Consider the following 23,014-nt stretch of genomic DNA (forward strand, 5'->3'; position numbering starts at 1 on the left):
ATATCAGGGGTATTCAATATGTAACCCTCCAGCTGCTGTGAAACTACTCATGCTTAAAGGAGGCAGAGAAGATGCTCATCCAGTGCTATCAATACATTACATCCAGAAGACAGGGACCAGCAATCATTTTCTATTTTTTGTTTACTTTAAATGCGGATGTTTTCTGAGACATGGGGCATAAACCTGACCAATGCATTCAGGATTAGAGGTGATGCTACCTGTGCATGATGATCATGTGACTGAGTCACAGAGGCCAGAATCTTTACGTTGGGGAGTCCATCGTAAAGTAGTGGAAACAACAAGACCATTTGTAGGCACGCAACATTACCATTTGCTAACACAGCAGACGTTTGTAAGCAAAGTCTTTTAAAGTCAGTTTATTAGGAAAGTTAAAACCTGCTCTTCCATACAGATTAAAAACTATAATGAACACGGAACACAACACCATGAAGGAAGCGGCTATAGAAGCTAGGACGGAACAACGCTTTAATATGTGACAGGTGAATAGAACAGTCTGATCGCATGCAGAGATGCTCATTCACAGAGGAAATAAAACAGTAGCAGGACAGGATGACGCTGTCCAGGGGAACCGCCACCACTTTCTCTTATGCCAGCCCTAAGCTCTGGGAAGGATCTACATTTTACATGTACGGAAATTTACTTGATGAAATGTAATACCTTACTTAACATGACCGGTCGCTGTTACCATTACAGAGGAAGGAGAAAAGAAAAGAAAGGGAAGATGAAAGATGTTCTTAGCTCTGCCATCCTAGTCCTATTAGTTTCTCCCCCATAAAAGAAAAAATAAATACAAATTTACAAGGTATGCTAAATTAGAGAACCTGCCTCAAAAAGTTAAACTGCGTCTCCTAGATGATGCAGTAAACTACAGCATTTAGACTGAAGATCAAACGGCACCGTGGACGTGACCTCCCTGTAACGTCCCTGGCCGTCTAGTAAGGAGCCGCACCCAAACATCTGAACAAGACTTTGCTCTGTACAGGCGTCTGTTTTGCTTTCTGCGTTACGACATCGTGCTTGGGAGAGATATGCAGCTGCAGCAGTTACGTGTTCACCTGCATCATGCTAACAAACGCGTGATTCGTAACCCAGTTCACACAGTAAGGAGACTGGTTTGGAAAAGACAACTTGGATGCTTATCTTCTGTCTTCAAAAGCACACAGGTCACAGATTTATTATAGTTTTATAGTAAAAGTCACACAAGGTTACAATGGTAAAACAATTGGGAAGTTGAATCATTACTCAAAAGAAAAAAAATATATATATAGGACACAACATGCAGCAAAAACGCCCTGCTGCTAATATGATAAGCTGCTGAATTGTCTATTATAAACAGAGCAGTGCAACTATTTGGAACAATTCTTACAGTGTTATAGTGACAAGAGGCACAGGCTCTCACTTCTCTTCACACCACTGATTCTCTTTGCGTACCTAGGGCACAAGATAGAGTAAAGGTTAATGGTCTACCATGAAATTTAGTAGCATCATTACCACTTACGAATAGGGGAAAAAAAAAAACCTCATAATGAGGAACCCGTAATTTGGTCACTGGTTACCAGGACAAGCCAGGCAGCGCAGCCAAGATACCGAGGCTTGTCATTACAGAAACAAAACATAACAGACAGTACTCACATCCCAGCAATCGCCTAGGGAGTAGGAAACGTATGGACCAACTACTGTGTACTCGCGCATCCCAGCATGCCCTAACAACTAAGCTGTGGCAAGGCATGCTGAGATATATAATGCAACAGCTGGAGTTGCTTAACCTCACAAGAGTAAGGATGTACTAGATCCAGTTCATAAAACACAATTTTGACTTTTCAATATATAGTAGTTTTAAGTGGCTGTAACAGTACAGCACCAGCCAAATATAATACTCTAGTCTAGTATTACTGAAATGGCCAGCCCAACACTACTAAGGGACATATGCATCAAAGCTTGGAGAGAGATAAAAGGGGGAAATGTAAGATATAGTCAAGTGTGAAATGCGCTATAACAAACTATAGTTATATACATAGCCTCTGTGTAAGAAAGCAGATAACAGAGAAAAATCATGTTTCTCTGGTATCTGCAAATATCCAACAATACAATTGTATGGAGGAGATGTCAAATCTATTCGATGGAAAAAAAAAAAAAAAAAAAAAAAAAAAAAAAGGGAGGAGAAGGAAAACCACAATAAGTGCACTCCTGTACTAGGAGGGCAACCAAGATATTAACATCTCTCTTTAGTATTGCTTCCTGCTTTGCCTCTGTAATATACGGGTGTGGTATGTTAGATATACTTACAACGATAGTGTCTAGGTCAGCCACTATTGGTCGACAGTAAGTAGGTCGACATGAAAAAAAGTCAACAATAAGAATTTACTTACCGATAATTCTATTTCTCGGAGTCCGTAGTGGATGCTGGGGTTCCTGAAAGGACCATGGGGAATAGCGGCTCCGCAGGAGACAGGGCACAAAAAGTAAAGCTTTAGGATCAGGTGGTGTGCACTGGCTCCTCCCCCTATGACCCTCCTCCAAGCCTCAGTTAGGATACTGTGCCCGGACGAGCGTACACAATAAGGAAGGATTTTGAATCCCGGGTAAGACTCATACCAGCCACACCAATCACACTGTACAACCTGTGATCTGAACCCAGTTAACAGTATGATAACAGCGGAGCCTCTGAAAAGATGGCTCACAACAATAATAACCCGATTTTTGTAACTATGTACAAGTATTGCAGATAATCCGCACTTGGGATGGGCGCCCAGCATCCACTACGGACTCCGAGAAATAGAATTATCGGTAAGTAAATTCTTATTTTCTCTATCGTCCTAGTGGATGCTGGGGTTCCTGAAAGGACCATGGGGATAATACCAAAGCTCCCAAACGGGCGGGAGAGTGCGGATGACTCTGCAGCACCGAATGAGAGAACTCCAGGTCCTCCTTAGCCAGGGTATCAAATTTGTAGGATTTTACCAACGTGTTTGCCCCTGACTAAATAGCCGCTCGGCAAAGTTGTAAAGCCGAGACCCCTCGGGCAGCCGCCCAAGATAAGCCCACCTTCCTTGTGGAATGGGCATTTACATATTTTGGCTGTGGCAGGCCTGCCACAGAATGTGCAAGCTGAATTGTATTACACATCCAACTAGCAATAGTCTGCTTAGAAGCAAGAGCACCCAGTTTGTTGGGTGCATACAGGATAACAGCAAGTCAGTTTTCCCGACTCCAGCCGTCCTGGAACCTATATTTACAGGGCCCTGACAACATCTAGCAACCTGGAGTCCTCCAAGTCCCTAGTAGGCGCAAGGCACCAAAATAAGCTGGTTCAGGTGAAACACTGACACCACCTTAGGGAGAGAACTGGGGACGAGTCCGCAGCTCTGCCCTGTCCAAATGGACAACCAGATATGGGCTTTTTTGAGAAAAAAACCACCAATTTGACACTCGCCTGGTCCAGGCCAGGGCCAAGAGCATGGTCACTTTTCATGTGAGATGCTTCAAATCCACAGATTTGACTGGTTTTAAACCAATGTGATTTGAGGAATCCCAGAACTACGTTGAGATCCCACAGTGCCACTGGAGGCACAAAAGGGGGTTGTATATGCAATACTCCCTTGACAAACTTCTGGACTTCAGGAACTGAAGCCACTTCTTTCTGGAAGAAAATCGACAGGGCCGAAATTTGAACCTTAATGGACCCCAATTTGAGGCCCATAGACGCTCCTGTTTGCAGGAAATGCAGGAATCGACCGAGTTGAAATTTCTTCGTGGGGCCTTTCTGGCCTCACACCATGCAACATATTTTTGCCACATGTGGTGATAATAATGTGCGGTCACCTCCTTTCTGGCTTTGACCAGGGTAGGAATGACCTCTTCCGGAATGCCTTTTTCCCTTAGGATCCGGCGTTCCACCGCCATGCCGTCAAACGCAGCTGCGGTAAGTCTTGGAACAGACATGGTACTTGCTGAAACAAGTCCCTTCTTAGCGGCAGAGGCCATAAGTCCTCTGTGAGCATCTCTTGAAGTTCCGGGTACCAAGTCCTTCTTGGCCAATCCGGAGCCATGAGTATAGTTCTTACTCCTCTACGTCTTATAAGTCTCAGTACCTTAGGTATGAGAAGCAGAGGATGGAACACATACACCGACTGGTACATCCATGGTGTTACCAGAACGTCCACAGCTATTGCCTGAGGGTCTCTTAACCTGGCGCAATACCTGTCCCGTTTTTTGTTCAGACGGGACGCCATCATGTCCACCTTTGGTATTTCCCAACGGTTTACAATCATGTGGAAAACTTCCCGATGAAGTTTCCACTCTGCCGGGTGGAGGTCGTGCCTGCTGAGGAAGTCTGCTTCCCAGTTTCCATTCCCAGAATGAAACACTGCTGACAGTGCTATCACATGATTTTCCGCCCAGCGAAAAGTCCTTGCAGTTTTTGCCATTGCCCTCCTGCTTCTTGTGCCGCCCTGTCTATTTACGTGGGCGACTGCCGTGATGTTTTTCCCACTGGATCAATACCGGCTGACCTTGAAGCAGAGGTCTTGCTAAGCTTAGAGCATTATAAATTTACCCTTAGCTCCAGTATATTTATGTGGAGAAAAGTCTCCAGACTTGATCACACTCCCTGGAAATTTTTTCCTTGTGTGACTGCTCCCCAGCCTCTCGGGCTGGCCTCCGTGGTCACCAGCATCCAATCCTGAATGCCGAATCTGCGGCCCTCTAGAAGATGAGCACTCTGTAACCACCACAGGAGAGACACCCTTGTCCTTGGATATAGGGTTATCCGCTGATGCATCTGAAGATGCGATCCGGACCATTTGTCCAGCAGATCCCACTGAAAAATTCTTGCGTGAAATCTGCCAAATGGAATTGCTTCGTAGGAAGTCACCATCTTTACCAGGACCATTGTGCAATGATGCACTGATTTTAGGAGGTTCCTGACTAGCTCGGATAACTCCCTGGCTCTCTCTTCCGGGAGAAACACCTTTTTCTGGACTGTGTCCAGAATCATCCCTAGGCACAGCAGACTTGTCGTCGGGATCAGCTGCGATTTTGGAATATTTAGAATCCACCCATGCTGTTGTAGCAGTATCCGAGATAGTGCTACTCCGACCTCCAACTGTTCCCTGGACTTTGCCCTTATCAGGAGATCGTCCAAGTAAGGGATAATTAAGACGCCTTTTCTTCGAAGAAGAATCATCATTTCGGCCATTACCTTGGTAAAGACCCGGGGTGCCGTGGACAATCCAAACGGCAGCGTCTGAAACGGATAGTGACAGTTCTGTACCACGAACCTGAGGTACCCTTAGTGAGAAGGGCAAATTTTGGACATGGAGGTAAGCATCCCTGATGTCTCGGGACACTATATAGTCCCCTTCTTCCTGGTTCGTTATCACTGCTCTGAGTGACTCCATCTTGATTTGAACCTTTGTAAGTGTTCAAATTTTTTTTTAGATTTAGAATAGGTCTCACCTAGCCTTCTGGCTTCAGTACCACAATATAATGTGGAATAATACCCCTTTTCTTGTTGTAGGAGGGGTACCTTGATTATCACCTGCTGGGAATACAGCTTGTGAATTGTTTCCCATACTGCCTCCTTGTCGGAGGGAGACCTTGGTAAACCAGACTTCAGGAGCCTGCGAAGGGGAAACGTCTCGACATTCCAATCTGTACCCCTGGGATACTACATGTAGAATCCAGGGGTCCTGTAAGGTCCCAGCGTCATGCTGAGAGCTTGGCAGAAGCGGTGGAACGCTTCTGTTCCTGGGAATGGGCTGCCTGCTGCAGTCTTCTTCCCTTTCCTCTATCCCTGGGCAGATATGACTCTTATAGGGACGAAAGGACTGAGGCTGAAAAGACAGTGTCTTTTTCTGCAGAGATGTGACTTAGGGTAAAAACGGTGGATTTTCCAGCAGTTGCCGTGGCCACCAGGTCCGATGGACCGACCCCAAATAACTCCTCTTCCTTTATACGGCAATACACCTTTGTGCCGTTTGGAATCTGCATCTCCTGACCACTGTCGTGTCCATAAACATCTTCTGGCAGATATGGACATCGCACTTACTCTTGATGCCAGAGTGCAAATATCCCTCTGTGCATCTCGCATATATAGAAAATGCATCCTTTAAATGCTCTATAGTCAATAAAATACTGTCCCTGTCAAGGGTATCAATATTTTTAGTCAGGGAATCCGACCAAGCCACCCCAGCTCTGCACATCCAGGCTGAGGCGATCGCTGGTCGCAGTATAACACCAGTATGTGTGTATATACTTTTTATGATATTTTCCAGCCTCCTGTCAGCTGGCTCCTTGAGGACGGCCCTATCTATAGACGGTACCGCCACTTGTTTTGATAAGCGTGTGAGCGCCTTATCCACCCTAAGGGGTGTTTCCCAACGCGCCCTAACTTCTGGCGGGAAAGGGTATACCGCCCATAATTTTCTATCGGGGGGAACCCACGCATCATCACACACTTCATTTAATTTATCTGATTCAGGAAAAACTACGGTAGTTTTTTCACATCCCACATAATACCCTCTTTTGTGGTACTTGTAGTATCAGAAATATGTAACACCTCCTTCATTGCCCTTAACGTGTGGCCCTAATAAGGAATACGTTTGTTTATTCACCGTCGACACTGGATTCAGTGTCCGTGTCTGTGTCGACCGACTAAAGTAAACGGGCGTTTTAAAACCCCTGACGGCGTTTCTGAGACGTCTGGACCGGTACTAATTGTTTGTCGGCCGTCTCATGTCGTCAACCGACCTTGCAGCGTGTTGACATTATCACGTAATTCCCTAAATAAGCCATCCATTCCGGTGTCGACTCCCTAGAGAGTGACATCACCATTACAGGCAATTGCTCCGCCTCCTCACCAACATCGTCCTCATACATGTCGACACACACGTACCGACACAGCACACACACAGGGAATGCTCTGATAGAGGACAGGACCCACTAGCCCTTTGGAGAGAGACAGAGGGAGAGTTTGCCAGCACACACCAAAAACGCTATAATTATATAGGGACAACCTTATAATAAGATTTTACTTACCGATAAATCTATTTCTCGTAGTCCGTAGTGGATGCTGGGGACTCCGTAAGGACCATGGGGATATAGCGGCTCCGCAGGAGACAGGGCACAATAATAAAAGCTTTAGGATCAGGTGGTGTGCACTGGCTCCTCCCCCTATGACCCTCCTCCAAGCCTCAGTTAGGATACTGTGCCCGGACGAGCGTGCATAATAAGGAAGGATATTGAATCCCGGGTAAGACTCATACCAGCCACACCAATTACACCGTACAACCTGTGATCTGAACCCAGTTAACAGTATGATAACAACGAAGGAGCCTCTGACAAGATGGCTCACAACAAGAATAACCCGATTTTTGTAACAATAACTATGTACAAGTATTGCAGACAATCCGCACTTGGGATGGGCGCCCAGCATCCACTACGAGAAATAGATTTATCGGTAAGTAAAATCTTATTTTCTCTGACGTCCTAGTGGATGCTGGGGACTCCGTAAGGACCATGGGGATTATACCAAAGCTCCCAAACGGGCGGGAGAGTGCGGATGACCCTGCAGCACCGAATGAGAGACTCCATGTCCTCCTCAGCCAGGGTATCAAATTTGTAGAATTTAGCAAACGTGTTTGCCCCTGACCAAGTAACTGCTCGGAAAAGTTGTAAAGCCGAGAACCCTCGGGCAGTCGCCCAAGATGAGCCCCCTTCCTTTTGGAATGGGCTTTTACAGATTTTGGCTGTGGCAGAATGTGTAAACTGAATTGTATTACAAATCCAGCGAGCAATCGTCTGCTTAGAAGCAGGAGCACCCATCTTGTTGGGTGCATACAGGCTAAACAGCGAGTCAGATTTTCTGACTCCAGCCGTCCTGGAAACATATTTTTCAGGGCCCTGACAACGTCAAGTAACTTGGAGTCCTCCAAGTCCCTAGTACCCGCAGGTACCACAATAGGTTGGTTCATGTGAAAAACAGAAAACACCTTAAGGAGAAATTGAGGACGAGTCCTCAATTCTGCCCTGTCAGAATGAAAAATTAAGTAAGGGCTTTATATATGATAAAGCCGCCAATTCTGACACACGCCTGGCTGAAGCCAGGGCTAATAGCATCGTCACCTTCCATGTGAGATATTTTAAGTCCACAGTGGTGAGTGGTTCAAACCAATGTGACTTTAGGAAACTCAAAACAACATTGAGATCCCAAGGTGCCACAAAATGAGGCTGTATATGCAGTACCCCTTTTACAAACATCTGAACGTCAGGCACTAAAGCCAGTTCTTTCTGGAAGAAATTCGACAGGGCCGAAATTTGAACCTTAATGGACCCTAATTTTAGGCCCATAGACAGTCCTGTTTTCAGGAAATGTAGGAAACGACCCAGTTGGAATTCCTCTGTAGGGGCCTTCTTGGCCTCACACCACGCAACATATCTTCACCAAATGCGGTGAAAATGTTTTGCGGTTACATCCTTCCTGTCTTTGACCAGGGTAGGGATGACTTCATCTGGAATGCCCTTTCAGGATCCGGCGTTCAACCGCCATGCCGTCAAACGCGGCAAGTCTTGGAACAGACAAGGCCCCTGCTGGAGCAGGTCCTTTCTTAAAGGTAGAGACCACGGGTCTTCCGTGAACATCTCTTGAAGTTTCGGGTACCAAGTCCTTCTTGGCCAATCCGGAACCACGAGTATCGTTCTTACTCATCTCCCTCTTATGATTCTCAGTACTTTTGGTATGAGAGGCATAGGAGGGAACACATACTCTGACTGGTACACCCACAGTGTTACCAGAGCGTCCACCGCTATTGCCTGAGGGTCCCTTGACCTGGCGCAATATCTGTCTAGTTTTTTGTTCAGGCGGGACGCCATCATGTCCACCTTTGGTTTTTCCCAACGGTTTACAATCATGTGGAAGACTTCCCGATGAAGTCCCCACTCTCCCGGGTAGAGGTCATGCCTGCTGAGGAAGTCTGCTTCCCAGTTTTCCACTCCCGGAATGAACACTGCTGAGAGTGTTATCACATGATTTTTCGCCCAGCGAAGAATCCTTGTAGTTTCTGCCATTTCCCTCCTGCTTCTTGTGCCGCCCTGTTTACGTGGGCGACTGCCGTGATGTTATCCCACTGGATCAATACCGGCTGACCTTGAAGCAGAGGTCTTGCTAAGCTTAGAGCATTGTAAATTGCCCTTAGCTCCAGTATATTTATGTGGAGAGAAGTCTCCAGACTTGATCACACTCTCTGGAAATTTTTTCCTTGTGTGACTGCTCCCCAGCCACTCAGGCTGGCATCCGTGGTCACCAGGACCCAGTCCTGAATGCCGAATCTGCGGCCCTTTCATAGATGAGCACTCTGCAGCCACCGCAGAAGAAACACCCTTGTCCTTGGAGACAGGGTTATCCGCTGATGCATCTGAAGATGCGATCCGGACCATTTTTCCAGCAGATCCCACGGAAAGGTTCTTGCGTGAAATCTACCGAATGGGATCGCTTTGTAAGAAACCACCATTTTTCACAGGATCCTTGTGCAATGATGCACTGATACTTTTCCTGGTTTTAGGAGGTTCCTGACTAGCTCGGATAACTCCCTGGCTTTCTTCTCCGGGAGAAAACATCCTTTTCTGGACTGTGTCCAGAATCATCCCTAGGAACAGTAGACGTGTCGTCGGAAAAAACTGCGATTTTGGAATATTTAGAATCCACTCGTGCTGTCGTAGAACTACTTAAGATAGTGCTACTCCGACCTCCAACTGTTCTCTGGACCTTGCCTTTATCAGGAAAGCGTCCATATTTCTTTTAAGAAGAATCATCATTTCGGCCATTACCTTGGTAAAGACCCGGGGTGCCGTGGACAATCCAAACGGCAGCGTCTGAACTGATAGTGACAGTTCTGTACCACGAACCTGAGGTACCCTTGGTGAGAAGGCAAATTTGGACATGTAGGTAAGCGTCCCTGATATCCAGTGACACCATATCGTCCCCTTCTTCCTGGTTCGCTATCACTACTCTGAGTGACTCCATCTTGATTTGAACGCTTGTATGTAAGTGTTCAAATATTTCAGATCTCACCGAGCCGTCTGGCTTCAGTACCACAATATAGTGTGGAATAATACCCCTTCCCTTGTTGTAGAAGGGGTACTTTGATTATCACCTGCTGGGAATACAGCCTGTGAATTGTTCCCAATACTGCCTCCCTGTCGGAGGGAGACGTTGGTAAAGCAGACTTCAGGAACTTGTGAGGGGGAGACGTCTCGAATTTCCAATGTACACCTGGGATACTACGTGTAGGATCCAGGAGTCCACTTGTGAGTGAGCCCCCTGCGTGCTGAAACTCTTGAGATGACCCCCTACCGCACCTGAGTCCGCTTGTACTGCCCCAGCGTCATGCTGCGGACTTGGCAGAAGCTGTGGAGGGCTTCTGTTCCTGGGAATGGGCTGCCTGCTGCAGTCTTCTTCCCTTTCCTCTACCCCTGGGCAGATATGACTGGCCCTTTTGCCCGCCTGCCCTTATGGGGACGAAAGGACTGAGACTGAAAAGACTGTGTCCTTTTCTGCTGAGATGTGACTTGGGGTAACAAAAGGTGGATTTTTCAGCTGTTGCCATGGCCACCAGGTCCGATGGACCGCCCCTTTATACGGCAATACTTCCATGTGCCGTCTGGAATCTGCATCACCTGACCACTGTCGTGTCTTCGTCGGGCAGATATGGACATCACATTTACTCTTGATGCCAGAATGCAAATATCCCTCTGCGCATCTCGCATATATAGAAATGCATCTATAGTCAATAAAATCTTGTCCCTGTCAAGGGTATCAATATTTTCAGTCAGGAAATCCGACCAAGCCCCCTCAGCGCTGCACATCCAGGCTGAGGCGATTGCTGGTCGTAGTATAACACCAGTATGTGTGTATATACTTTTAGGATATTTTTCAGCTTCCTATCAGCTGGCTCCTTGAGGGCTGCCGTATCTGGAGACGGTAACGCCCCTTGTTTTTATAAGCGTGTGAGCGCCTTATCCACCCTAAGGTGTGTTTCCCAACTCGCCCTAACTTCTGGCGGGAAAAGGTATACCGCCAATAATTTTCTATCGGAGGAAACCCACGTATCATCACACACCATTTAATTTATCTGATTCAGGAAAAACTACAAGTAGTTTATTCACACCCTACATAATACCCTTATTTGTGGTACTTGTAGTATCAGAAATATGTAACACCTCCTTCATTGCCCTTAACATGAAACGTGTGGCCCTAAAGGAAAATACGTTTGTTTCTTCACCGTCGACACTGGAGTCAGTGTCCGTGTCTGTGTCAACCGACTGAGGTAAATGGGCGTTTTTACAAGCCCCTGACGGTGTCTGAGACGCCTGGACAGGTACTAATTTGTTTGCCGGCCGTCTCATGTCGTCAACCGACCTTGCAGCGTGTTGACATTATCACGTAATTCCTAAATAAGCCATCCATTCCAGTGTCGACTCCCTAGAGAGTGACATCACCAATACAGGCAATTTGCTCCGCCTCCTCACCAACATCGTCCTCCTACATGTCGACACACACGTACCGACACACAGCACACACACACAGGGAATGCTCTGATAGAGGACAGGACCCCACTAGCCCTTTGGGGAGACAGAGGGGGAGTTTGCCAGCACACACCAAAAACGCTATAATTATACAGGGACAACCCCTTATACAAGTGTTTTCCCTTATAGCATTTTTATATATGTAATCATATCGCCAAATAAGTGCCCCCCCTCTCTGTTTTAACCCTGTTTCTGTAGTGCAGTGCAGGGGAGAGCCTGGGAGCCTTCCTCACAGCAGAGCTGAGCAGGAAAATGGCGCCGTGTGCTGAGGAGAATAGGCCCCGCTCCCTTTTCGGCGGGCTCCTCTCCCGGAGTTTGTGAGATCTGGCAGGGGTTAAATACATCCATATAGCCTCAAGGGCTATATGTGATGTATTTTAGCCATAAAAAGGTATTATACATTGCTGCCCAGGGCGCCCCCCCCAGCGCCCTGCACCCTCAGTGACAGTTGGTGACTGTTGGTGAAGTGTGCTGACAACAATGGCGCACAGCTGCAGTGCTGTGCGCTACCTTATGAAGACTGAAAGTCTTCTGCCGCCTGTTTCTGGATCTCTGGACCTCTTCAACTTCGGCATCTGCAAGGGGGGTCGGCGGCACGGCTCCGGGACGAACCCCAGGGTGAGACCTGTGTTCCGACTCCCTCTGGAGCTAATGGTGTCCAGTAGCCTAAGAAGAAAATCCATCCTGCATGCAGGTGAGTTTACTTCTCTCCCCTAAGTCCCTCGTAGCAGTGAGCCTGTTGCCAGCAGGTCTCACTGAAAGAAAAAAACCTAACTTAAACTTTTATTCTAAGCAGCTCAGGAGAGCCACCTAGATTGCACCCTTCTCGGCCGGGCACAAAAATCTAACTGAGGCTTGGAGGAGGGTCATAGGGGGAGGAGCCAGTGCACACCACCTGATCCTAAAGCTTTTATTATTGTGCCCTGTCTCCTGCGGAGCCGCTATATCCCCATGGTCCTTACGGAGTCCCCAGCATCCACTAGGACGTCAGAGAAATAAGTGTTTTCCCTTATAGCATCTTTTATATATTTCTAACGCCAAATTAGTGCCCCCCCTCTCTGTTTTAACCCTGTTTCTGTAGTGCAGTGCAGGGGAGAGCCTGGGAGCCTTCCCTCCAGCCTTTCTGTGAGGGAAAATGGCGCTGTGTGCTGAGGAGATAGGCCCCGCCCCTTTTTCGGCGGGCTCGTCTCCCGCTCTTTAATGGATTCTGGCAGGGGTTAAATATCTCCATATAGCCCCCGGAGGCTATATGTGAGGTATTTTTAGCCAAAAAAGGTTTTCATTTGCCTCCCAGGGCACCCCCCTCCCAGCGCCCTGCACCCTCAGTGACTGCCGTGTGAAGTGTGCTGAGAGGAAATGGCGCACAGCTGCAGTGCTGTGCGCTACCTTAAGAAGACTGAGGAGTCTTCTGCCGCCGATTCTGGACCTCTTCTCGTTTCAGCATCTGCAAGGGGGCCAGCGGCGAGGCTCCGGTGACCATCCAGGCTGTACCTGTGATCGTCCCTCTGGAGCTAATGTCCAGTAGCCAAAGAAGCCAATCCATCCTGCACGCAGGTGAGTTCACTTCTTCTCCCCTAAGTCCCTCGTTGCAGTGATCCTGTTGCCAGCAGGACTCACTGTAAAATAAAAAACCTAAGCTAAACTTTTCTAAGCAGCTCTTTAGGAGAGCCACCTAGATTGCACCCTTCTCGGCCGGGCACAAAAATCTAACTGAGGCTTGGAGGAGGGTCATAGGGGGAGGAGCCAGTGCACACCACCTGATCCTAAAGCTTTACTTTTTGTGCCCTGTCTCCTGCGGAGCCGCTATTCCCCATGGTCCTTTCAGGAACCCCAGCATCCACTAGGACGATAGAGAAATGAGATTTTTCTTTACAGTTTTTTGGTGTCGTTTTCTTCGTAGAGTGACCGGGAACCCCAATTAGTGCACCGTGTCCCCTCACATGGCTCACCATGCTTCGGGCAAGGTGCCTTGCTGCGCTCAGCACAGGTTACCGTTCCCAATTGTAGTCCACGTGGATCGTAAAACTCATGTTGACCTTTTGTCATGTCGACCTAGAAACCCTGTTGACCATTAGTGGTCGACCTAAAGACCTTATCCCAATGCACAAACTTATAAAAAAAAGGATTAACACTGCCTGTATCACGGCAGTTAGCAACGGATTGGTTGGTCCAATCTCTCCACTTTATCTCTTTCCAAGCTTTTATAAATACCCTCCTAAGTCTTGGCATTTGCATTCTAGGATGTTTTTACTGAACTTTAAGCAATGCTAGGGCACAAATTCAAGCAGTCGATAAGAGTTTTTACAACAGTGTGCCTTACCTGTGCCTCTTCCTCTTCAGTAAAGTCATTTTTTATATTGAAGGTCTTCCGAATTTCTTCTGGGGTTTTGCCTTTAATCATGTTTGCCACGGTCTTGCAGGTAACATCAAGCAATCCTTTGATATCCAAATAATTAGCAGCCTGAAGATTTGAAGAGGAAGAGTCATTTCACACTAAAGCAGCAAACACACATTTGCCGAGTAGTTTCTGCCTAACTTTACAAGCCCAAGTAATGAAATCACACTGCAAAGTGTAAATTACAGGTTTCCTTATATTGTGTCGATATGAAACAATCTATTCATATATGGATCGACCTTAACCACTCTGTCGCATTGGTATGCACATGCAGCCAGATGTACTTGCACTGACAGTCGTATACCCAAGCAACTCTGCCATCCTCCATAGTAACTAAAGCATTTTAAATGGACTTCTGTTCAGCACAAGTGCAGAGCATGACGCAAATGGGAATACTGCCTATTGACAAGGGAAGATTATTACCATGGAGAAGGGAGGGTAATTCTATGATGGAGATCTATATTCTAAACACCCTCAGGCATATCTACATGCACGTTATTATGTTATTGACTTAAACTTTTTTTTTTTAAATAATTGCCAGTTAGTTAATCTGTTGAAACAAACTCAAAACAGGTAGTATTGCACCAGAACAGGGGTTGTCTACTCCAGCCCACATGTTCTCACGATTTCTTTACTCATGCCCGGGTGACTTGATCTATTTTGCTAGATCAGTACTTAACCCACCTGTTTCTACAAATAGAAATCCTGAAAACATGACCTGTTGGGGGTACTTGAAGACTGGAGTTGTAAACCCCCTGCACTAACAAACAAGTAACTCACCAATATAAGTTCAAACAGAGTTCCCTGGTCCACTTTAAGAAACTCTTGGTCCCACACTGGGATGTCATCTGTCCTCTTCTCCTTATTCTCATCATCCTCAGGTGGGGGCGGATCGTCTTTGTGATGGGTACACCACTGGATCACCTTAAAAATAACATCAGTGTCCGATAACAGAAACGTTTACAAGGAAATTAAAAGAATGCTTTTAATATTGATATTTTGGTACTTTTCACACTTTTGTTTAAAGTGACCAGAGCAGTCAGCCAGGGGTGTGCCGACATAGGGGGACAGGTACTAAGCCAGTGATGGGGAACCTTTGGCACTCCAGCCGTTGTTGAACTACACATCCCAGCATACCCTGCTACAGTTTTGCTAATTAGCCATGCTAAGACTGTAGCAGGGCATGCTGGGATGTTTAGTTCAATAGCTGGAGTGCCAAAGGTTCCCCATCACTGTACTGAGCAGTGAAAAGAATGGAGAAGTTGCTCATGACAACCAATCAACTGCTCTGTATAATTTTATAGTATACAAATTATAAATGTTACTTCAGTGCTGATTGGTTGCCATGGGCAACTTCTCCACTGGCTCACTTCTCCACTGCTCAGTACATCTCTCCCATAGTATGAAAGCAGGACGGTTTGCCAGCAAATAACCTATGTGGCCATCATCGGCACGAGTATGTAGTCACACACAACAAAGCCAGATGAGAGCCTAGCTATGGAGGAAGCCTGTTCCAGAGAGAGTATGGAACAGCTCGACATTCTATTCCAGAGATCTGCAATAGACATATGACCCGTGCAGTTTTATGTGCGCTCTCCCGGATGAACAGAGATCATGTAACAAAACAAAAACCTGCTTAGAGTTTCTCTGTACCTGTATAAGCTACATATGGTCAGCCACTTCCTGGCCAGATTATATTATGCTACAATTCTGTATTTGAAAACTTAATACTCAGAAATAAAAGTAAAATCTTTCAATATACCTTTTTCAGAATGGCTGCATTGACATTTGGAAGTGGGACTGGGTCATCGTCTCCTTCATCGTCCATGCCCAAGTCTAAATAAAAAGATATTTGCACACTTAACTACAACTCAGACATTTAAATAGATGGGATGTTGAGCAAGAGCAAATTCTGAAAAATAACAGGAGAACCTACATATAATGTGACATTGCTCATAAGGATGTCGAGTAATGGTGCTAAGAGTAGCTACCCCTGGTATAAGTCTTGTGCCCCGCTGGCAGACATATCAGGGGTAGGAAACGCTTAGCACTAGTGCCACAAGGTAGAACTCAAGGAATATTTTTGCGCAGCACCCATGAAGTCAAACCCTCAGGTGTGCAGCTCCTCCTCACTTCCTACTAGGGGAGGCCCTTTCAGCCTTTCTGACGCTCTCTAAACCAGAGAAACCAAGTGTGGCCGGCATACCCAGCAAATCCCAGGCCTTGGTGATTGCACCCTGCCACAGCTAGCCCTGCTCACAGTCAGATAACAGTAAAAACGTCTGAAACATGTCTCCATCGCCAGGCTACAGATTATCAGCTAACCTGAGCAAACCAGCTTCAAAAATGAAATGAAAAGGGACCCATTGACATCCAAGTACCCATCTATTACTTTTATTATGCTGGGAGCAGCACACCAGATACTTTATGGCATATATCAGGCCTGGCCAACCTGTGGCTCTCCAGCTGTTGTGAAACTACCCTTCCCAGCATGCCCTGCCATAGTTTTAACTTTCCCGAATAGCAAAACTGTGGCAGGGCATGCTGGGAGTTTAGTTTCACAACAGCTGGAGAGCCACAGGTTGGCCAGGCCTGGCATATAACATTAAAAGTCAGGCACCCAAACTTTATCTGCCCTTGGTCTATGCCAGTGGTTTCCAAACGCAGTCCTCAAGGAACCCCAACAATTTAGGTTTTAATGGTATCCATGCTTCGGTATAGGCGACTGATACCCCTTTTCAGACCGCACAAATAACCCGGTATCGACCCGGTATATTGCCAGATCGACACGAGTCGCTGTGCAGTCTGAAAGGGTCACTCATGAATATCCAGGTCAACTGACCCGATAATTCAACCCGGGAATAAAGAATGGTTATTTCCGTGTCAGGTGCAGTGTCAAAGGGTTACCTGGGTCGATGCGACCCAGTACCTGTTCACTGAATAGGGAGAGGCGGCGGGGAGATGATCTCCCAGTGCCGCCTCTGCACCCGCCCCTGATGGCAAACCGACCCGGGAAGCCAGTTCTCAGGGTCCCATACCGGGTCGCACTCAGAAAAGGACCAGTTTCCAATTCCCAGGTGCGACCCAGCATTTGCGACCTGAAAGCAGTATTAAATTAGTCTCCCTCAGTCACTTTGATTATACACAAGCATGAATAGCCCTAAAACCTGGACTGTTGGAGTGCCTTGAGGACAGTGTTTGGGAACCAATGGCCTAAACTATTGATATGTACTAAATTCATGTTGTGTAGTATTGCTGTAACAGAAATCTCTGCTGTAACCAGGCCAAACATTTTCAGTTTAAATTTAAGCAGGAGAATCTGCAGCTGATATAACTGAGCACCTGGAAGCAATTTTTATATAGAAAAGAACAGATAAATTCCTTAAAACAGGCCCTTTCCTGCATAAAAATAAACCAAATCATGTTAAGTGCAACCGAAAACTCAAATACAAATGAGATCGAACTGAAAGAAAAACACAAGACAAAAAATGTAATTCATGGTAATGGGTAGAATTGCCAATTCATGTAATCCTGATCATAAAGAGGATACAACGGGCAGGCATATGAATGATGACAATATACTCACCTTCCAACATGGTTTTGATGGTCACAGACTGTTTAGCAATTTCAACATCTACTTCAAAAATCTCACCATCGGAACTCTGCAGCTTTATTGAAGGCATCTGCAAAGTGAATATTTAGATACAGTAAGCACTGCAACTTTCATACACCTAAGGGAGTACAATCCAGTGCAAGTTTTGTAAGTACCGGGGAGGAGTGCCTGCAGCTATTCAATTGCTCACGCTGTATAACACCCACTTACGTCGGGAGATGCAGTTTACCCCGACTAATGTCCATAGCAATGCTGTTATCAAAAGCTGTAACTGTGTAAATTGCCCCAAGGCTCTACTTAGTGCGGATTTTTGCTTCCAGTTCAGGAGTGTGCAATACCCTAGTCGTGGCTTTACAGCACAAGCTATTGAATATCAGTAAAACATAAAAGAAATGTAATCGGGCGCTAGGTCCCACAAATGGCAGAATCAATCATACAATATAATCTGTCAAACTGCGGCTCCATTGAATATTAGTAACTGAAGAAGAGGAGGATGTGGTCAGAGAGGGGAAGTTGTTGAAACTGGATACAGTCCACAGGTGTGAGAAGACCATGTCAAGGGAGTGACCAGTAATGCGAGAAGGGGAGAAAGTCAATTGAGAGCGGAATTAAGGAGAGAGAGGTAACAGGCATAGAGGGGTCAAAGACTGGGATGTTAAGAGTCCTCCATGATGAGGGAAAGAAGGTCAGAGAGAAAGTGGGGGAGCCAGGCAGAGTAGTTATTACGAATTGGAAGACAGAACCAGGTGCACCATAAGTAGCAGCAATGCAAAATAAATCTAAGAGCTAAACATAGCATGGCATTAGCGGAGCGGAGCTGGCTGACTACAGGTATCTCACTTATGGGCATAGTCACTCAGTTGTGGGGCTTACCGCAGGCTTGTCGCAGTGCCTGTAGCTATTCAGCTGCAGGCCGCACTGACTGCAGTTTTCTGCCGAGTCGCGAACCGAAATATGCGGTAAACATGGCTGCCAGGAGCACATTAACTCATATCCCCAAACACTTCTGGCAGAGGTTCTGCAACGCGGTCCTCTAGGCACCCCCACTGTCCAGATTTAAATTAATCCTTGCTTGGCCACAGGTGACTTAATCAGCACCTCACTCAATTTGATTTAACCATCTGTGCTGAGCCATGACAATATTTAAAACCTGGACCGTTTGATGCCTTGAGGACTGCGTCTGGGAACCTCTGACTTATGGGTTAATACGCTTTAGCCTTCGGTTCATTTCCTCCCACGGTGCGCCCAAGGCTAGAGTGCTGGGCGTTTAAGTACGAGGCTATCCTCCCGCGGTAAGCCCCATGGCTAATTGAATATGCCCAAGTATAACTCACAATTGTGCAGCGTTTTCCTTTGTCCAGATACAAAAAAGATCTGAGAGGGAGGAGCAAACTATATTTAACGTGGTGTAAGATTATATTCTGGTGTAATGTGCAATCTGCAGCAACTCCTCTCTCCCTCAGTAACAGCCGCATTTACAAGAATGGCTGAGTTAGGTCAACAAACGGGCAGATGTATTAACCTGGAGAAGGCATAAGGAAGTGATAAACCAGTGATAAGTGCAAGGTGATAAACGCACCAGCCAATCAGCTCCTGTTAATTTACATATTGGAGCTTATTGGCTGGTGCGTTTATCACCTTGCACTTATCACTTCCTTATGCCTTCTCCAGGTTAATACATCTGACCCACTATTATGCTACAGGACATCGTCCCAACAAAATGATGATGATGCATTGCTCTGATTATTCGATGCTATAAAACTGCTCTGCTCAACATAGAGCAGTACATTCTTATGCAAGACAATGACATTGCAAAACTCTAAAGACTGAGTCATCAAAAGAAGGTAGTCATGACCACTATTAGAGTAACATTTACAGACTCTTTAGGTGGGTACACACTGGGCGATGTGCTCGGTGAGTGACGTCATACCGCGGCTGGCTGGAGCATGCAGCTTTGGACGAGGAGTCCAAATTGAGCTGCATGCACGGCTGAGACTGAGGGTCATTAGTGACCTCTCGGGGGCCGAGCATCGCTAGTCATTGCGTACACATTAGTCGATGTAGTAAACGACTTCGCTCTGGAAGGGACAAAAATGAGAGACGTCCTTTTACTATATCGACTAGTGTGTACAGGCCTTAAAAACAGTTAACAGGAAATAATTCCAATATTTATTTTAATAATTATAAATAATAATTTTATTTATATAGCGCTCTTTCTCCAATAGGACTCAAGGACTATGTTTAGATTCACTTTACTATTACACCATTTTAAAATATATCCTTTTGTGATCATGCCATCTCAGGTCAGCAAATGTAGCCAAACAAAACACATGACAGAACTGTGAAGTTTACCATAAGTACACACTATATGGGCATCCGTCTCCCATTATATCCCTGTAACCCAAGAAATGCCCAAGAGAAACAGCAGCCTATCTTTTTATTAGGAGTTTTGGTTTGTTTGTTTGTTTGTCTTCCTTGAGCCAATCAATGACTGATTTCAGAGAAGGGAGAAGGGGTGAAAGCTGGTAGTAAAGTTGTCTAAAGTCACCAAGTACCTCACTTTTATTGTGCATGACTGGCTTGCAACTGGTGACAGATCTCAAGGCAGCAGAGTAATGGTGTGTACACGGTGAGATTGTTTTCCTTACGATTTTGACTATATAGTCAAAATCGTAAGAAAAGTTAGTGCAGATCGCAAGGTGAAAGTCACCTTGCGATCCCGATTCGATGCGCGGTCGGCATCGCAAGCCTAGATAGACTGTGCAGGCAAGTAAATTTTGACTCTCTATAGAAGAGACAGTCAAAATTGACACTTAGCCAAAATCGCAGAGTCAGTATTGCAAGCACATAATGAGTGTGCTTGCGATACTGACTATGTGCTGACCTAGCACTTGTCGCATAGTGAGAATCGGGCATAGCCCGAATCTCACTGTGTGTATGGGCTTAAACCTCACACTTCATGGCTTTGTACATTGAGGGTTGTGGGGGGTAGTGCCATGATCAGCAAACAAGTACTTAGATCAGTTTTAGTAGGCGATGGGTTAAATCAATGGTTCCCAAACTGGGTGCTACGGGTTGGTGGTCTTCCACCAAATCAAATTATGATCAATTTGATATGGGAAAACAGTGCTGGTGGCCGGCAATCCATAGACAAACAAGTGCCACTGTATCCACCACCATAAAACTGTACCAGTGACAGGTAAGCACAATTTATTTAATATTTATTTCAGAATATTTTGCAATTAAAAAAAAAAAAAAAAAAAAAAAAAAAAAAAAACACTCTAAAGCAGAGTGATTCACGCTAGTCTGGGACACACTGTGGAGGCTGCTTATAATGGTGACTTTATCGGCTGGTGGTGCATTACAGGGCACTTCCACAACTGCTGGGCATAGTTATGTTTACTTGCAGTGCAATGCTTGAATTTCACAGGACACCACTGGTACCCATGACGTACTGGCCACTGTTACTATACTACTGAATACGATGTACAAATGGTCATCTATTCCCTATCACTAGGCAGAAACGCCACTGCTGACAATCTGGCAGGTTCACAAAGACCTTGCTGCAGGCCCAATTCTCCTGTAACCTCAGCTGAGGCCCCAAATCTGCTGCTGGCAAAACATCCAATCAATATGTAGTTACTCTTTATTTAATTGGTGTATTTTGAAGGACATCAGAGACCACCAGTTTTTAACACAGGTTATTGCACATGAGCGCACATAACCAGTGTTGCTGTGCAGTCTGAAAGGGTCCAGATGGAATAAGTATTCCAACTTGGGTAGCGAGCAGGGATGATCACATTTTCAACCCGGATCACTGTGCGAACGGGAAGCCGGGTCGATGCGACCAGTTTCCTGTTCACTCTGTGTGGACAAAAGGCGCTTGGAGATCATGTGATCTCTAAGCACCACCCCCACCACATCACAACTGACATCAGCAACCTGGCAATATGCCAAGTTGGGGAAAGCAGCGGCAAAGGGCCTGAGGCGGGTCACATGTGGGAAGCACCAGTGTCAGGCTCCCGAGTGCGACCCACGTCAGGCAGTCTGAAAGGAGTATAAGTGGCCATCTTTCTGTCAAGAGCAGCGGAGCACACAAGAGTCACTCCCAATCTAGCAGATTTCCTATCAGTGCTAGACAGGGGGTTCAGTAAGTTTGACCGCTGGACATGATGCTGGCAGTCACGATACAGACACCCGCATCAAGATGTTTAAAATCCCGACAGGGTAAGTATGTTACCTCCTCTTCTCCAACCTGCAGCCAAACCCTAACCCCCCCCCCCCCCCCTCCCCCTCCTCAAAGCCTAACCATAACTCCCCAGTCAGCACCCACACCAAAACTCCCCCCGGTCCTAACCCACCCGCTATACTTAATCAGGACGCATAGTGTCTGGATTCCGACATCGACCCTCTGTGCCGGGTGTCAGGATGCCAGCATCGGTATAATTGGGAATAAATCCTTTGTGGTACACCATGGAACTGTTACCTTGTATGGCACCGCTACTGGGGTGACCATATTATCCCTCTTACCTGGGATGCTCATGGATTATACAGGTTCTGTGGCTGATTAAAACCAGCTGAAATGTAGGCTTGAAGTCAGCCAGCCACAGAACCCGTGTAATCCATGAGCGTCCCAGGTAAAAGGGACAATATGGTCACCCTACCGCTACTACATTTTTATTTATTTTTTTATATTAACTCATTCAGTGACCTAGTCTCATGCAGTGTATTAGGGACAAGATGCAGCACAGTGCGGTATCCTGGATACATCACACACAATGGGTTTTCCTGGGACACCAGAGACACACATGTATCACCCACACCAGCGGTCAGCGCCACAGAATAATAATGCAGGGCCACCATGACAGGAGGCCTGAACCACCGCGACAGTAAATGGCCCTGGGCGGGAGCCGCATGGGGCAGCTGCCGCTACGGAGGGAAGCAGACACCAGGCTCATGGTCGAATACTCACCCTTAATGATATAGTGTATCGTCCACAGATAACTGGAAACCGCGGCCTCACCTCTGCTGCCTACCGGCCGCCACAACTCTCCACCTCCCGGGCCTCTGCGTCACTCAGTACAGGCGGGGGGATTTAACGCAACATGCACAGTACCAAACACTAGAGATAAAATTTGTGTTTATAAAATGGTCTTCAGATGGCAGACATGTTTCTGAGGACAAAGTTACGTGGGAAACAAATGGCTCCGGCCTTCGATAAAATGGCCGCCGCACGGGAGACCGAAGGGAATGGCAGAGGCCGAGACTGGCCGTGATGCATAACTGGTTCGTCAGTTAGTCGTCAGGTAGAGACCGTTGGCAGCGTCTAACGTCGCGGTGGCCTGGACCAATCAAGTAACAGGGACGACTGGCGTCACTCAACGCTGTCCAATAGGGCTGGG

General features: G+C 46.5%; 2 protein-coding genes across 2 annotated transcripts in view; one reads left to right on the plus strand and one right to left on the minus strand.

Moving 5' to 3' along the window:
- Positions 1-362: 362 nt before the first annotated feature.
- Positions 363-22,863, minus strand: SKP1 (S-phase kinase associated protein 1). Its single transcript, XM_063928717.1, has 6 exons — positions 22,585-22,863; positions 17,586-17,682; positions 15,762-15,835; positions 14,780-14,923; positions 13,925-14,065; positions 363-1,452 (listed from the first exon to the last, which is right to left on the minus strand). Exons 2-6 carry the CDS (start codon positions 17,680-17,682, stop codon positions 1,417-1,419), a joined length of 492 nt encoding a protein of 163 aa, XP_063784787.1. The 5' UTR covers positions 22,585-22,863; the 3' UTR covers positions 363-1,416.
- Positions 22,864-23,014, plus strand: part of LOC134933477 (gastrula zinc finger protein XlCGF49.1-like) — a 76,792-nt gene continuing 76,641 nt past the window's right edge. The window contains exon 1 of the mRNA XM_063928716.1: positions 22,864-22,918. The gene's annotated coding sequence lies outside the window, so the exon portion shown is untranslated. The remainder of the gene's footprint in view (positions 22,919-23,014) is intronic.

This window comes from Pseudophryne corroboree, chromosome 6, assembly GCF_028390025.1.
Source record: "Pseudophryne corroboree isolate aPseCor3 chromosome 6, aPseCor3.hap2, whole genome shotgun sequence".
Taxonomy (NCBI): domain Eukaryota; kingdom Metazoa; phylum Chordata; class Amphibia; order Anura; family Myobatrachidae; genus Pseudophryne; species Pseudophryne corroboree.